The sequence below is a fragment of the Girardinichthys multiradiatus genome, chromosome Y (genome assembly GCF_021462225.1).
Source record: "Girardinichthys multiradiatus isolate DD_20200921_A chromosome Y, DD_fGirMul_XY1, whole genome shotgun sequence".
NCBI lineage: Eukaryota > Metazoa > Chordata > Actinopteri > Cyprinodontiformes > Goodeidae > Girardinichthys > Girardinichthys multiradiatus.
The window spans coordinates 6,807,444-6,822,745 of NC_061818.1; the positions used below are offsets into that span (position 1 = coordinate 6,807,444).

The window sequence follows — 15,302 nt, forward strand, 5'->3', positions numbered from 1 at the left end:
TGTCGAAGCAAAGGGGGCTTACTTTGCTAGCCATTTATTAGTTTTGTTATGCACTGACTAGAAAGCGATGGATGTTTTTTTGTGTGTAATGCACAAAATGACAAAGTTTATTCACTGATCATTCATACAAATGCCAGCCACACTTTTCAGGTTTTTATCTAGAAATGACTGTGAAACACAAATATGTTGTACTTAGTGTTTGTCATACAATCCCATTAAAATACAGTGAAGGTTTGACAGTACAGTGACAGTGTGTGAAGGCTCTGCGGAGATAGAGACCTTTGCAAGGAACTCTTCAGGGTTCAGAATTTTTCAAGCACATCAACTCAAACACATGGACTTGAGAATATTTTTATTCATTCTCAGATAACACAATAATGTTGCCATGACAGACACACTACAGAGTGGAAAATCCTTATTGCTTGCACAAAGTACAAATATCTTTCCTTAAACTCAGTTGTTGTCTCCACATTTCCCAACTCCAGTTATTACTTATGGAATCTATTGAAGGATAGAAATCCCATGTGAGGATCTAAGTGACACAGAGTAACAGTTTTTAAGACATCTCTTACATTCTCATTTCTCCTGGAGGAAGAAAAACCTCTAGCTGTTAACGTTTGTGATCCGAGCACCAATGAGCAGTTACAGCGATGGCCATAAGGGGGCGCTGAAAGTTTCCCATTTTACAATGTGGCTCACACTAAAGTACACATTTGTTATGGCTGGATAAAATCTTAAGAACTTAAGTCAGAAGTCTAAAAACATACATGATAAAAGACATATACACATACATATATTAAACAAGAATGCAATTTAAAATATAGTTAATTCCAGGTTTAAGCTGTTCCCCCTAAGAGCTGGATCACATTAAAACAATTTTATAACAAAGCAGCAATGTTTATCTTAGGTGAAAATTTAAAGAATTCATATGGGGGTTTTAGTTTAAAATGTCAACAAATATAATTTTAAAGGTGACAAGAAGGACAAATGATGGAAGCCCCGAAAGGCAGGTGATTAACTTTTCTTCCCCCCCCCCCACATAATATTTACATTGTCTCATAAAGGAATGGTATGACAAAATGTTCTATTTTCTATTGGCTTTATGGCTTCTTAGCAGGTAAAAGTAATCTTCTGACTAATTACTTCTGTAAAAATGAGGAATAAAAAATCTTTTTCACCTAAAATTAATGAACAATACATGAAACATTAATCATTTTTGGCTCGCCTTTCAGGACGGACAAAATAAAAGCAACAATAGGTATAAGAACGACAGATTTGTGTTTTTTTTTTAAAGGTTTTGCCCCAACCATTAAACCCAACCAAACCCGTCACACTTGGTCAGGCTGTTGGTCATGTGGGTGTTTGGACAACAAAAAAAGTCAGTGGTTTCAATGATTTTGGAGTGAGTCAATAAAATCTGCAACTCCTTCACATCTCCTCACGTGCCAAACAGACATGCTTGATCATACACAGACACTCACCAGAAATGAAAACAAAAACAAAAGAAATATCTAGCCCCACCTGAACAGAATATAGATCTCTGATTCATTGGCATATATAATTTCTGGTTAAAAGCACAGAAAAATATACATTATTATAAATGGGTTATAATAACATGAGGCATAATACCTAGAAGAATACTATATTTTACAGAACAGCATTAGTTTTCTAAGGTGTGTTTCTCTTTTCTCATAATAAAATACCTTTCTCTGATATCTCTTGGGAAGATTTCCTAAAATAAAAATGTGTGTTTTAGGTAAGCGGAGGTGTCCTATAGGTTGCTGAAGAGCTCGTTTTTCTTGGTCCAGTCCATGGGTGGAGCTCTCTTGTTGGATCGTTTCTGGTGGGTGAGCTCCTTGACCTGCTGCAGGGTGAGGTTAAGTGCTGGGATGGCATTTGTGATTGGACCCTGAAGGAAAAAAAATGTTATTAGCTGAAAAATGTTAACTCACCTATATAGAAGATGGCTAAAATCATATCTTTTCTGTGATGTACCTCAGGCGGGGTGTGTGCAGTTGGGGTTGTGAGTGAGGCGTTGGACGACGCATTGGACGGAGAAGGACTGATGGAGAGCTTTGAGTTCCTCTCTGGCTCTTTGGCCACTCTACCATTCACCTACACAAACAAATATTCATTAGAATCCCTTAATCATATTTAACCAAAGATCTTAAAGAGTTTATGCAATAATATTCGGATTTCAGTAAGTTAGCATCTTTCTTGTAGTATCTGAGTTGGCCACATGGGGGCACAGTTGGATTGGAGATGGTTAAGAAAAGAGACAGTTCTGACTCATTTTATCAAAATGTTAAGGTGGACTGGCTCAAATTCCTTAAACATTAATTAAATATTTTATTAAACGTCAAGTATTTATTGCTATTTGTTAAAATTTATAATCCTTTTTTGAAATAACTAAATAATCTAATTAAAAATAACAAAAAAATGTTTACCTATTTCGTCCTCGAAAAATTTTTTACTTGCTGCTGAATCAGCGGAAACATCTCCAGCTTATTGCTCATGAGCCTGTTAAACTGTTACCAGTTCAACATTTTTAATCACTAAAAATGGAGTCCTTCACCTCACCTCCAGCTTCGTCTCCTCCCTTCATAGCTCATCACTGGTTGTAACGCAACAATATGCGGAACAATTATCTTGCACATAACATTCCTGAATAACAGGAACTGCCGGTCAAGTTTCACTCTGCATATCTGGCCCAAAGCCAGGGTCAAAATGGTCAGCATAAACAAAGGAGTTTCTTTAAATTCTCTGTCCTGGTGTAGTCATCCAAAACAACATCACTAACTGTTATTATAGAGTATTTACACAGAAACTTTACACTAGGTAGCTGGCACTCATAGATTGTCTAGTGATGCAACATGGAAACAACAAACACAAATGCAAGGTTATGAGTTTTTTATTTTGTATCTGCAGTACTAGATTTCAAAGAAAATGTTTAACAATTTGGGAGATTTAGTGAAAAAGTAAACATTTATTTAAATGTTGCCTGCACCCCATATTACTCACTTTTTACACTGATGTCATATGTATTCTTCATTAAATTAATTAAAAAATTAATTAATTAATAGGCTTTCACGTACAAGACAGCCCATGTTTCACAGCTTCACTAATTGTTTTAAGTAAAAATGTATTTGTTTTTTAATGGAAATCCAGTCATACCTGGCAAATTAGCTGAAAGTGACTAGTATCAATTTTGAGATCTGGGAATGTTTGGTAATTTTACTTGATTTCACAGGTATATCAAATTAAAATGCTTATGTCAGTTTTCTCAGAGACAGAGAAGTTTCTAGCTTGCTAGTTTTAAACAGGCACAAAGACTATGAAGAGACCTGAAAAATTATTTCTGCTTTCATCACAGATCCATTAAACAACTTAAGTAGTTATTGCCTCTTCTTATTTAATTCAAAACTTGATAATATCGGAGAAATATTAAGAATGCACATTATCAGAATGTTACAACAAAGAAGAAATCAATGAATTTTTTTTTTTATCAAAGTAATGTTTGTTTCAGGATAATATATAAATGGCAGGGTTAGTTTAGCTGCAATAGCAATTATAAAAAATATAGCTGATATTGGATTACTTTAGTTTAGCTTATCTTGGTTTGGCTTATTTTAGTTTAGCTTTGCATAGCCTATCTCAACCTTGCACAGTTTAGTTTATTCTAGTTTATCTTGGTTTAGTTTAGATTAGGTTGGTTGTTCTAATTTTTCTTCTAGTCTATGCTAATTTATCTTAGGTTAGATTATTTAATCTTAGTTTATCATGTATTAGTTTTGTTTTGTTTAATCTGGCTCTTTTTTTCTTGTCCTAGTTTATGCTAGTTTATCTGAGCTTATTTTCATTAAACCTAGCCTACGTTTAAGTTTAGCTTAGCACATCTTAGCCTATCCCAGTTTAATTTTGCATACCTCAATTAAGCTTAGTTCATTTTGGTTTATATAAGCCATCTTGGTTTAGCTTAGTATAGCCAAGTTTAGTTTAGCTTATCTTGGCACATTCTATCTTATCCCAGTTAATTTCTCAACTGAACTAGAATCAGCTTACCTAAATATGTGTACATCAATTTAGTTTATCTTATCCTAGTTCAGCATAACTTCTCTTAGTTTAGCTAAGAATAGCTCAGTTTAGTTTATCATAGTTTAGCTTCGAATGTTGCCTAAGGCAGGAGAAAAACAACCAGCTTTCTCTATAAAAGATAATAAATCATGGCAAGTCTGGAAAAAATAAAAATGTGTCCCATTTTTCTTGTTCTCAGTTATTTTTCAACTTGTAGTACAATTTACGCTACATTTTCTCCATCTCACCTCAAACTCTAGCTATCACTTTTATGGACCTTCTAGTTGCATGCTACACAGCGGATCACATATTTTTATGTTCTAAATTTTTTTTATGAATACTTCATTTACAGCCTGTCAAACACACAAATCATGCAAGCATTAATGGGGAGTTAGTAGGGTGGAGTCTTTTAACAGATCCCCATACAATTAAGACAAGAATGGTCAGACAATAACAGGAAAGGCTGTTCTGTAAACGTCTCTGATTAATAACTCACTTCATCAGCGTTTCAGTTCTCTGATGTAACATGCCACTTAAGCAAAAAAATAGAGCACTACATCTTTGTTTTGAACGTCCTTGATTTGTTGAGCTGTATTGTGCCACACGAGGAGTTCTTAAAGCAGAAAATTATTTAGTTGTCTTTCTGCCAGGAAGAAGAAGCAGGATCAAAAGAGAGGGAAGTAACCTCTGTGGGAGACTGGTCACTTTTGCTTACTTTAAAGTTCAAATCTCACAGTTAGCTTTTATTTTAAAGGCAATTGTCAACAAAATACTATCTCTGAAAACTCAGGCTCCTCTCAGAGACGAGTCTGTTGCTGGTTAATCTTACCTTCTCTTCTGTTTCTCCATTAACAACAGGCTCTGGAAGTGGACCTGCAAAAAAAAGAAGATCATCACCGTAAATTATGCAAACAGAAATGTCCCAATCTGACCCAGGTAAAACGTTAATTCAGCTAATTTTATTGAAAAAAAGATGCACCAGTTCCTTTATAAACCGCATGTTGAAATGTTGCAGACATCATTCATCTTTAGCCTTACCTTCCATCCCATTGGCCCCCTAACTGCATGAAAAATCTTTAAACCAAACGATGACTATTTACTGTTAAAAAATCTATTTTTGAAGGTAATTTCAGATTTAAGGCCCCACATCTTGGTTGCTTACATATGTTTGTGACACATACTCTTAGAGAGGCCTCTACATGTCCTAGCCTGACATAAGTGATCACTTGGAGCAAGCACTTCATTAACCAAAGTGCTGTGCATCGAGGCTGCTTGGAGAAATGTAGCAGTGTGTGTCGGTTTGCCGAGTGATTGTGGGCAGCGTGTGGAGAGCTGGCAGTTACCTGGGAAACACCTCGCTGGAATCTTTCTTCTGAAAAGACCGTTATTATTTCTAATTCTGGACTGAGCAGAGAATGTATCTTACCACAAAAATATAGGCATGGGTCTGTAAAATATTCTAACAGTATGATTACAATTAGTTGGGTCATCTGCTCTGGTAGTGATGCTGCTGCCGGTTGCTTCACAAACCTGCTTGCCAGCTGTAGTTTTTAAACAAAACAACCTTAATAAGAGTCATGGGTGGCACTCCTTCCTTTAGTTTCTATTTCATAACTGATGGTGCTTTTGCAGAACCTGAATTTTTCTGTCTTATAAACAAAAAATGACCATAGAAATACGACACAAGCAATAAAATAGCATAAATAGTAACAATAACACAAAATAAAAACTCAGTTCTAAAACATTTCAACATATTTCAATGTACAAAACGTGCAAAATTATAAATAAAAAAATAGGACAGTTTTTAGTGTAACCCAGGGGTGTCCAGCTCCTGTCCTCAAGGGTCTTAGATATGTCCTAGGATGTTGCCTAGCTCTGCAAAGGCCTGATAACAAAACCATTCACTTGATTCAGATATGCTGAATCAGGGCAACATCTAAAACATGCAGGACTTTGGTCATTGAGGACTAAATTTGGACACTTCTTATGCATGTTACCACATAAGCATACAAATCATTGCACACAAAATATGCCATGATTTGTTCAATTAGTACAATTTATCTTATTTTTGCCATTAAAGGTGGACCCACAAACACAGAACTGATGAAAGGGAACCAGTCTGCTTCTAAAATTTTACCTCTCAAAGTCCCAAGAGGCTGAGCTAAGGAATTACTAAGCATTACTAGGGAACCACTGAACCAAGTAAACTTACATGCTTAATATAAGGAGACTAAAATTACAACCTTTTTGAAACAAAATAGAAACTTTGGGTTGTGAAATAGGGTCCTACTACAGGTCCTTCTCAAAATATTAGCATATTGTGATAAAGTTCATTATTTTCTATAATGTAATGATGAAAATTTAACATTCGTATATTTTAGATTCATTGCACACTAACTGACATATTTCAGGTCTTTTATTGTCTTAATACGGATGATTTTGGCATACAGCTCATGAAAACCCAAAATTCCTATCTCACAAAATTAGCATATTTCATCCGACCAATAAAAGAAAAGTGTTTTTAATACAAAAAACCTCAACCTTCAAATAATCATGTACAGTTATGCACTCAATACTTGGTCGGGAATCCTTTTGCAGAAATGACTGCTTCAATGTGGCGTGGCATGGAGGCAATCAGCCTGTGACACTGCTGAGGTCTTATGGAGGCCCAGGATGCTTCGATAGCGGCCTTTAGCTCATCCAGAGGGTTGGGTCTTGAGTCTCTCAACGTTCTCTTCACAATATCCCACAGATTCTCTATGGGGTTCAGGTCAGGAGAGTTGGCAGGCCAATTGAGCACAGTGATACCATGGTCAGTAAACCATTTACCAGTGGTTTTGGCACTGTGATCAGGTGCCAGGTCGTGCTGAAAAATGAAATCTTCATCTCCATAAAGCTTTTCAGCAGATGGAAGCATGAAGTGCTCCAAAATCTCCTGATAGCTAGCTGCATTGACCCTGCCCTTGATAAAACACAGTGGACCAACACCAGCAGCTGACACGGCACCCCAGACCATCACTGACTGTGGGTACTTGACACTGGACTTCTGGCATTTTGGCATTTCCTTCTCCCCAGTCTTCCTCCAGACTCTGGCACCTTGATTTCCGAATGACATGCAGAATTTGCTTTCATCCGAAAAAAGTACTTTGGACCACTGAGCAACAGTCCAGTGCTGCTTCTCTGTAGCCCAGGACTGGGGAATGTGGCACCTGTAGCCCATTTCCTGCACACGCCTGTGCACGGTGGCTCTGGATGTTTCTACTCCAGGCTCAGTCCACTGCTTCCGCAGGTCCCCCAAGGTCTGGAATCGGCCCTTCTCCACAATCTTCCTCAGGGTCCGGTCACCTCTTCTCGTTGTGCAGCGTTTTCTGCCACACTTTTTCCTTCCCACAGACTTCTCACTGAGGTGCCTTGATACAGCACTCTGGGAACAGCCTATTCGTTCAGAAATGTCTTTCTGTGTCTTACCCTCTTGCTTGAGGGTGTCAATAGTGGCCTTCTGGACAGCAGTCAGGTCGGCAGTCTTACCCATGATTGGGGTTTTGAGTGATGAACCAGGCTGGGAGTTTTAAAGGCCTCAGGAATCTTTTGCAGGTGTTTAGAGTTAACTCGTTGATTCAGATGATTAGGTTCATAGCTCGTTTAGAGACCCTTTTAATGATATGCTAATTTTGTGAGATAGGAATTTTGGGTTTTCATGAGCTGTATGCCAAAATCATCCGTATTAAGACAATAAAAGACCTGAAATATTTCAGTTAGTGTGCAATGAATCTAAAATATATGATTGTTAAATTTTCATCATTACATTATAGAAAATAATGAACTTTATCACAATATGCTAATTTTTTGAGAAGGACCTGTATTGTTGCCTAACAATGCTACAGATAAATGTCCTTTTTATTTAAACATTTCTGCCTGGGTGCAGGGCGCTCCTCTTTATTTCGTTGCCATGCGGTGGTGAGCATGTTTATATGAGTGATCACGTGACACAGAGTGGTTCTCAGGCTGTTTAATAAACCCAGACATGTTGACTCTCTGAAGCCACTATTCCACACAAACACACAAACAATACAAATCGCTAAGAATTGCTCAATTTTAGTATTCGTGTGGATTCTTGGCATTGGCATTTTCAGGTCCAGAACTGAGTACAATTTACAAGAATCTATTAAGAATACTGCATCAACGTTAGGAATCAGTTAACAATATGCCAGATGCATCTAAGAATCAGGTACGATTACATTTGAATTTGTTACTATTCTTGACAATTTGTGGGATTTTCCATCAAAATATAATAAAAAGTGATGAGTGACTAGCACCAGTTACTGTTGATATTTAGAAGTTAAAATCTTTTTAAGTGAAGTAATTGTTTTTTCTTATGAAAACTAAAAACTAAAGTGCTGTTTTTTTTAACAGAAAATGTAATAAGCTAAATGCAATAAACTAAAAAAAGAGAATTTTACTGTTTTATATTCCTTAATTTTTTTTATTATTATTGTCCTTATTTCTTTTTTCCAAGGGCAAAAAACAGCTTTAGGCGGTACAATGGCCTTGAAGGGTCAAGATAAAACTTCGTGAACCCCAGATTGAGTTAAGAGCTCCCTCTAGTGGTTTGTTAGATAAACTAGTTTAAATAGGGCCTGTTCTTTGCATTTTGTCTTGCATGCAAGGATTCAAAAGCTGACTACTGCATTTAAAAGTAGTTTGTGACCTTCACCTGCAGACTGAGACATTCCCTTACAATAAAATAATCACGTTTGAGAAAAGGCTGTCATATTATTCAAATATGTTTTTTTTTTATATTTCTGGTATTAATTAGCACTGACAGGCTCAATTCCAGAGAAAAAATCTCTTTGCCATCAAACGTAAACAACCCGGTTAGTTAGAGCCGTCTCACACTGATCCGTCTGATCTGATGTATTTATGTCGAAAAGATTAACTTTCCCTGCAGGGCGACAACATTAGGTGGGGGGGCAGGAAGTGGCTTAGTGTTTGTGATCCTCGACAGAAAAGAGAGAGCGAGTCATGGAGGAAAGAAAAGAGAGAAAACTATAGAAGAAGCGAGCCAAGGAACAAGAGGGGAGGCAGTAAAGTGGCTATAAATATAGCTGGTGACTGACAATAAACCTGGAGAGAAACATTACGAGATAATTGCAGTCATGCAATCAGTCACTGCCTCACAGTTGCTGCTGATGAGGGTAGGGGGTGGGGGCGGGTGAGGGGGTAAAGCATCTTCTCACCAGTTAAGTGCTCGGAGGTGGGGGTCACCCTGCATCTCTTGAAGAAGGCATCGGTGTCGGAGTCCACTACGAGCAACCGGGTCACGTCCCCGCCCGCTTTAATGGTGGCGACCACCTCTGAATGCGTCTTCCCCTCTACAGAAACACTGTTCACCTGCAGAAGATAAAAATACAATATTAAATATTTTTACTTTGACTAGGAACAGATCAGAAATAAATACACACATTCTTTATTCTTTCTTTTTCTGTATGTTTGTTCCCACACAGTTTATTACTGTTAGGACGTCTTTTTTCAACATTATCAAGCAGGAAATCCTGTGTCCACACACAAAGATCCTGCACACATTCTTTCATCTATTTACTCTTTTCAGGGAGCATCGTCCCTTAAGAACTGCAAAACCATCATGTTTCAGCCTTGAGATCAGATGATTATTTTTTGGTATAAATCTCCATGGGAAAGCATGTGAGAAATGTCTCAAACCTTGTGTGTGCTTGAGTGTGTGAGTGTGTTTAGGTCACTGGGTGGACCTCCAAGACTAAGCCCAGTCCTACAGAGGAAGCTGGACAATAGCTGCTTGGCCCGCAACAGCAGTAACAATGGCTGTCCGCTCCTCACAAAGCCCCCCCCATCCTCAGTGGGTGGCGTGGCTGTCTGGGGCCCACTCAGGGAGTGGAAACCTAACTCGAGACTCTGAAACACACCATGGTGTCCATTTAATCCCTCTGTTCGTCCTTTCATTAGCTTTTTTGTAGTGTTTCTTATTTTTAGGTGTTGCATTATTTGCAAGGAGGCATGCACCAGACCATGCTCTGACTGAACCATGTGGTGACATTGTTTTTCTTGCAGTATTGTCATTTTTTCTGCATGCCTACCTTTTTTTCTCCTATCTAACTTGTTCTGAAATTCGGTTTCTATGTAGATTTGGCCGAAGGTTTCTTAGGTGTGATGTAAAGCAATCGCCCTTTTGAAAATTTGCATAACAGTGATTATTTATTTAAGTCTGACTGAGGATTCTTAGAGTCCACAGACCTACCCAGCCTTTGCAGGGTTCGATTAAAGGTATTTAGGATTTAAGTATTTAACCTCACCTTATATTGGGCAAAGTCTCATTTCATTCTGACAGTAAGCAGTATATTTATTTAGTTCTGGAAACTGTATAGTGCCATAATAGCTGCAGATGCAAATTAAAAATTACATTTAATAAAATCTAATTTTTACAAACTTTGGTTCGATGTCTGACTTGGGGAAAAAACAGGAGGAAATTCAGTCGTTTATCCTATCTTAGTAATAGATCATTTCTCCATACATTTACTGACTTAACTTTTGCAAACCATTATAGCTACAGAGCCACATTTAAGGGCAATCCTGGTGTAAAAACCCTTAAAGGAGCTTAATGTCACTGCTCCAGTTGCCTAAAACTTATTACTCTGACAGTAGATATGAGCCATTTTAGGCAGATATATTTTCATGTAGCTATTTGTTGACATGTTGACTGTCATTGCCTGGGATCAAATTAGACTAAACCTTCCCTCATTTTAGTCAGTTAAGATTATCTGAATTATTTTTCTGCTAAGCACCTGTATAATATTATAGATAGTTATTTAGAGAAACTTTTATTACTTTTTTTCAAAGTTAGATGTACTACTTCTGCTTCAACAGGAACTGGGTCTCGGAGGCAGCAGACTCAGTAGAGACACCCAGACGTCCCTCTCCCCAGACACCTCCTCCAGCTTCTCCGGGGGGAGCCCAAGGCGTTCCCAGGCCAGCCGAGAGACATAGTCCCTCCAGCGTGTCTTGGGCCGTCCCTGGGCCTCTTCTCGGAACTCCCTACCTGGCGTCCCAGGCCCCCCCCTGAACCGCCACCTTAACCCCTCCTTTAACTGCCACCTTAACGTGGTGGAGGGGTTTGAGTGCTCGAATAATCCTAGAAGCTATGTTGTCTGGGGCTTAAATGCCCCTGGTAGGGTCTCCCATGCCAAACATGGCTCTGGGTGATGGGTCAGACCCCCATGGTTCAAGACGCTTTCATAAGGACCACAAAATCAAGGCACGTGATGCCGCCTGGTACGGCGGAGCCGGGGTCCCACCCTGGAGCCGGGCCTGGAGTCGGGACTCGTCGGAGAGTGCCTGGTGGCTGGGTTGCTCCTCGTGGGACACTGGGCCAACCCCCAGTGGGCCCACCCCCTGCAGGGGGAACCATGAGGGACCGGTGCAAAGAGGATCAGGCAGCGGACGAAGGTGGAGGCCTCGACGACCCGATGCTTAGGCTGGCTCTAGGGACATTGAAAGTTAGATGTTTTTATACAAATTCCCTTAGTATTTGGTAGCATTGCTCTTGTATGACAAACATTTTAGGTTTCCTTCCACAAGATTATCAAAATAGTTTCGGTCCATTCCTCCTGATAGAACTGGTGGAACAGAAAGGTGTTTAAGCTACCTTGATAATACAACTTTTCAGTTCTGCCCATAAAGTTTTGATGGGACTGAGATCAGGGTTAGTTGTCCTTAAAACAATTTGTAACTAATTTATTAAGTTTGAAACACCCATTTGTGCTTTAGTTTTAACAGGCCTATGTCTTAAGATGCTCCTGTAATGTTTCCATATAATGTAATTTTCAGTTCATGACAGAAGCGCACCAATCCATCCTGCAGCAAAACACCCCACAACATGATATTGCAACCCCCATACTTCACTGTTGGGATGCTGTTCTCAGGCTTGCATGCTTGCCTCTCTTTCCTCCAAATGTAACAATTGCCATTATGGTCAAACACTGAAATGTTAGTTTTAGCAGAACACAGGACGTGTCTCCGAAAATGAAGTTTGTCCCTGAGTGCATTTGCAAATTGTAATCAGGATTCTTTACATTGCTTTTGGTGCAATGGCTTCTTCCTCTCCGAGTGGCCTTTCAGCTCATGCCGATGCGGGACTTACCAGCGTCATCTTCACAAGGCTTTTGCTTTTTCCTGCTGCCGATGCACATATTTCCCACCTAAACACATTCCTCTCAAGGACACAGAAAAGATGAATGTGGCACCTTTATGTATTTGTAAATTGTACCTATGGCTGAACCAGATTTGTTAAGGTCCAAAGTTCTCTTTCTGATATTTTGTCTAATTTCTTTTGATTTTTTCATGGTGTAACAGAAGGAAGCAGTGTGTTGGGGTGTGTCTCCAATTAGCACAAATACATTACCAAACCGTCACATTCACTTGGGCTTTCCCAAATTGTTTAAGTGTCTAGTAAACTCAGAGTATGTAAACTTTTAGAATCTGAAGAAAGATCTTTTAAGAAAATCCCCTATTATTTTGACATTTAGCAAATAGAAGTCATTTTGCCCGTTCTGGATATATATCTTGATACAATGTTTAGTTTCACCTATACAGGTCCTTCTCAAAATATTAGCATATTGTGATAAAGTTCATTATTTTCCATAATGTAATGATGAAAATTTAACATTCATATATTTTAGATTCATTGCACACTAACTGAAATATTTCAGGTCTTTTATTGTCTTAATACGGATGATTTTGGCATACAGCTCATGAAAACCCAAAATTCCTATCTCACAAAATTAGCATATCATTAAAAGGGTCTCTAAACGAGCTATGAACCTAATCATCTGAATCAACGAGTTAACTCTAAACACCTGCAAAAGATTCCTGAGGCCTTTAAAACTCCCAGCCTGGTTCATCACTCAAAACCCCAATCATGGGTAAGACTGCCGACCTGACTGCTGTCCAGAAGGCCACTATTGACACCCTCAAGCAAGAGGGTAAGACACAGAAAGAAATTTCTGAACGAATAGGCTGTTCCCAGAGTGCTGTATCAAGGCACCTCAGTGGGAAGTCTGTGGGAAGGAAAAAGTGTGGCAGAAAACGCTGCAGAACGAGAAGAGGTGACCGGACCCTGAGGAAGATTGTGGAGAAGGGCCGATTCCAGACCTTGGGGGACCTGCGGAAGCAGTGGACTGAGTCTGGAGTAGAAACATCCAGAGCCACCGTGCACAGGCGTGTGCAGGAAATGGGCTACAGGTGCCGCATTCCCCAGGTCAAGCCACTTTTGAACCAGAAACAGCGGCAGAAGCGCCTGACCTGGGCTACAGAGAAGCAGCACTGGACTGTTGCTCAGTGGTCCAAAGTATTTTATTCAGATGAAAGCAAATTCTGCATGTCATTCGGAAATCAAGGTGCCAGAGTCTGGAGGAAGACTGGGGAGAAGGAAATGCCAAAATGCCAGAAGTCCAGTGTCAAGTACCCACAGTCAGTGATGGTCTGGGGTACCGTGTCAGCTGCTGGTGTTGGTCCACTGTGTTTTATCAAGGGCAGGGTCAATGCAGCTAGCTATCAGGAGATTTTGGAGCACTTCATGCTTCCATCTGCTGAAAAGCTTTATGGAGATGAAGATTTCATTTTTCAGCACGACCTGGCACCTGCTCACAGTGCCAAAACCACTGGTAAATGGTTTACTGACCATGGTATCACTGTGCTCAATTGGCCTGCCAACTCTCCTGACCTGAACCCCATAGAGAATCTGTGGGATATTATGAAGAGAACGTTGAGAGACTCAAGACCCAACACTCTGGATGAGCTAAAGGCCACTATCGAAGCATCCTGGGCCTCCATAAGACCTCAGCAGTGCCACAGGCTGATTGCCTCCATGCCACGCCACTTTGAAGCAGTCATTTCTGCAAAAGGATTCCCGACCAAGTATTGAGTGCATAACTGTACATGATTATTTGAAGGTTGACGTTTTTTGTATTAAAAACACTTTTCTTTTATTGGTCGGATGAAATATGCTAATTTTGTGAGATAGAAATTTTGGGTTTTCATGCCACAATCATCCGTATTAAGACAATGAATCTAAAATATATGAATGTTAAATTTTCATCATTACATTATGGAAAATAATGAATTTTATCACAATATGCTAATATTTTGAGAAGGACCTGTATATCCATTCGTTTAGAGGCATGTTCTTGGGTTTTTCCCATTTTGAACAGTGAGGGAAATGAGCTTCTGTCTCACATTGGTTGTACACCCCAAGGATTCTGGATGTCATAGATTGCTAATTTAAATCCATTTAATACTTATCACTTTAAAAAGTATAAATAAGAACGGTTTAGTTATATACATTTTAGAGTAGGCTGTTAGGAAGGTTGACTTTGTCTAAAAAATAGGACCTTAATGGGATTTTTTTTTTATAACACACAGTATGCATTATGCTTATGCAATGAAAGATATTATTATTTTAAATATGTCCACATAAGTTTACCAGTGGTGTCAGAACAATTTGGAGGGTACTATAAATATATTATGTAATAACTTGTCAAGTAGAAAGTACTTGCAGGCCACTAAATGTTTTTTTTTAACAGAAATTGCAAAAGCCATTTTATCATTTTATTTTTACTTGCTCAACAATAAAAGAAACACACAATATTTTAATGAAACAAACAAAGTAGTTTGATTTCTGCTGAAAAGAGATCTATAAATCACTGCAGATTTGAAACATAAAAAGGGTCTTGCAGGCTTGCATGGTTACAAAAAATAATATCCAAATTTTTTGTGGTTGATCATCTTTTTCTAGGTCTTTTTGTGTCTTTTCAGCAACAAAACCAGAATATGGCTCATTCTTGCTTTACTTTGCCAAGTTCAATAAATAGGAGAGCCCAAGTCTGCTTCTTTGTAAAAGTCACGAGATGTTTGCTGTCCTATTTACAATGAAATGAAATGAAATTAAAAGCAAAACATGTCTGACAAAAGATTAATACTTTGTATTGCACCTTATGTTTTCCATTTTAAGAAGATTTATATTTTTCTGTATCTCAGTCAAATTTGCACCCCAACATTTCTTTTTAATGTGTATCTGCATCAATCGCCTGAGTAAGCAAACCACATTTAGGCCTTTCTTGAATTGTGATTGAGGGCCACCCAAAATCGCTCTGAAGGCTGCAAATAGTCCCTGACTCGCTTTCCTTTTTTCTTCTTTTTTT

At 38.7% G+C, this 15,302-nt stretch overlaps 1 protein-coding gene across 1 annotated transcript in view; it reads right to left on the reverse strand.

The window, feature by feature from the left end:
* Positions 1–335: 335 nt before the first annotated feature.
* Positions 336–15,302, reverse strand: part of LOC124864728 (Na(+)/H(+) exchange regulatory cofactor NHE-RF1-like) — a 36,564-nt gene continuing 21,597 nt past the window's right edge. The window contains exons 3-6 of the mRNA XM_047359603.1: positions 9,312–9,465; positions 4,904–4,947; positions 1,996–2,115; positions 336–1,909 (exon numbers count right to left, since the gene is read on the reverse strand). Coding sequence (XP_047215559.1) covers positions 1,772–1,909; positions 1,996–2,115; positions 4,904–4,947; positions 9,312–9,465 — 456 coding nt within the window. The 3' untranslated portion in view covers positions 336–1,771. The remainder of the gene's footprint in view (positions 1,910–1,995; positions 2,116–4,903; positions 4,948–9,311; positions 9,466–15,302) is intronic.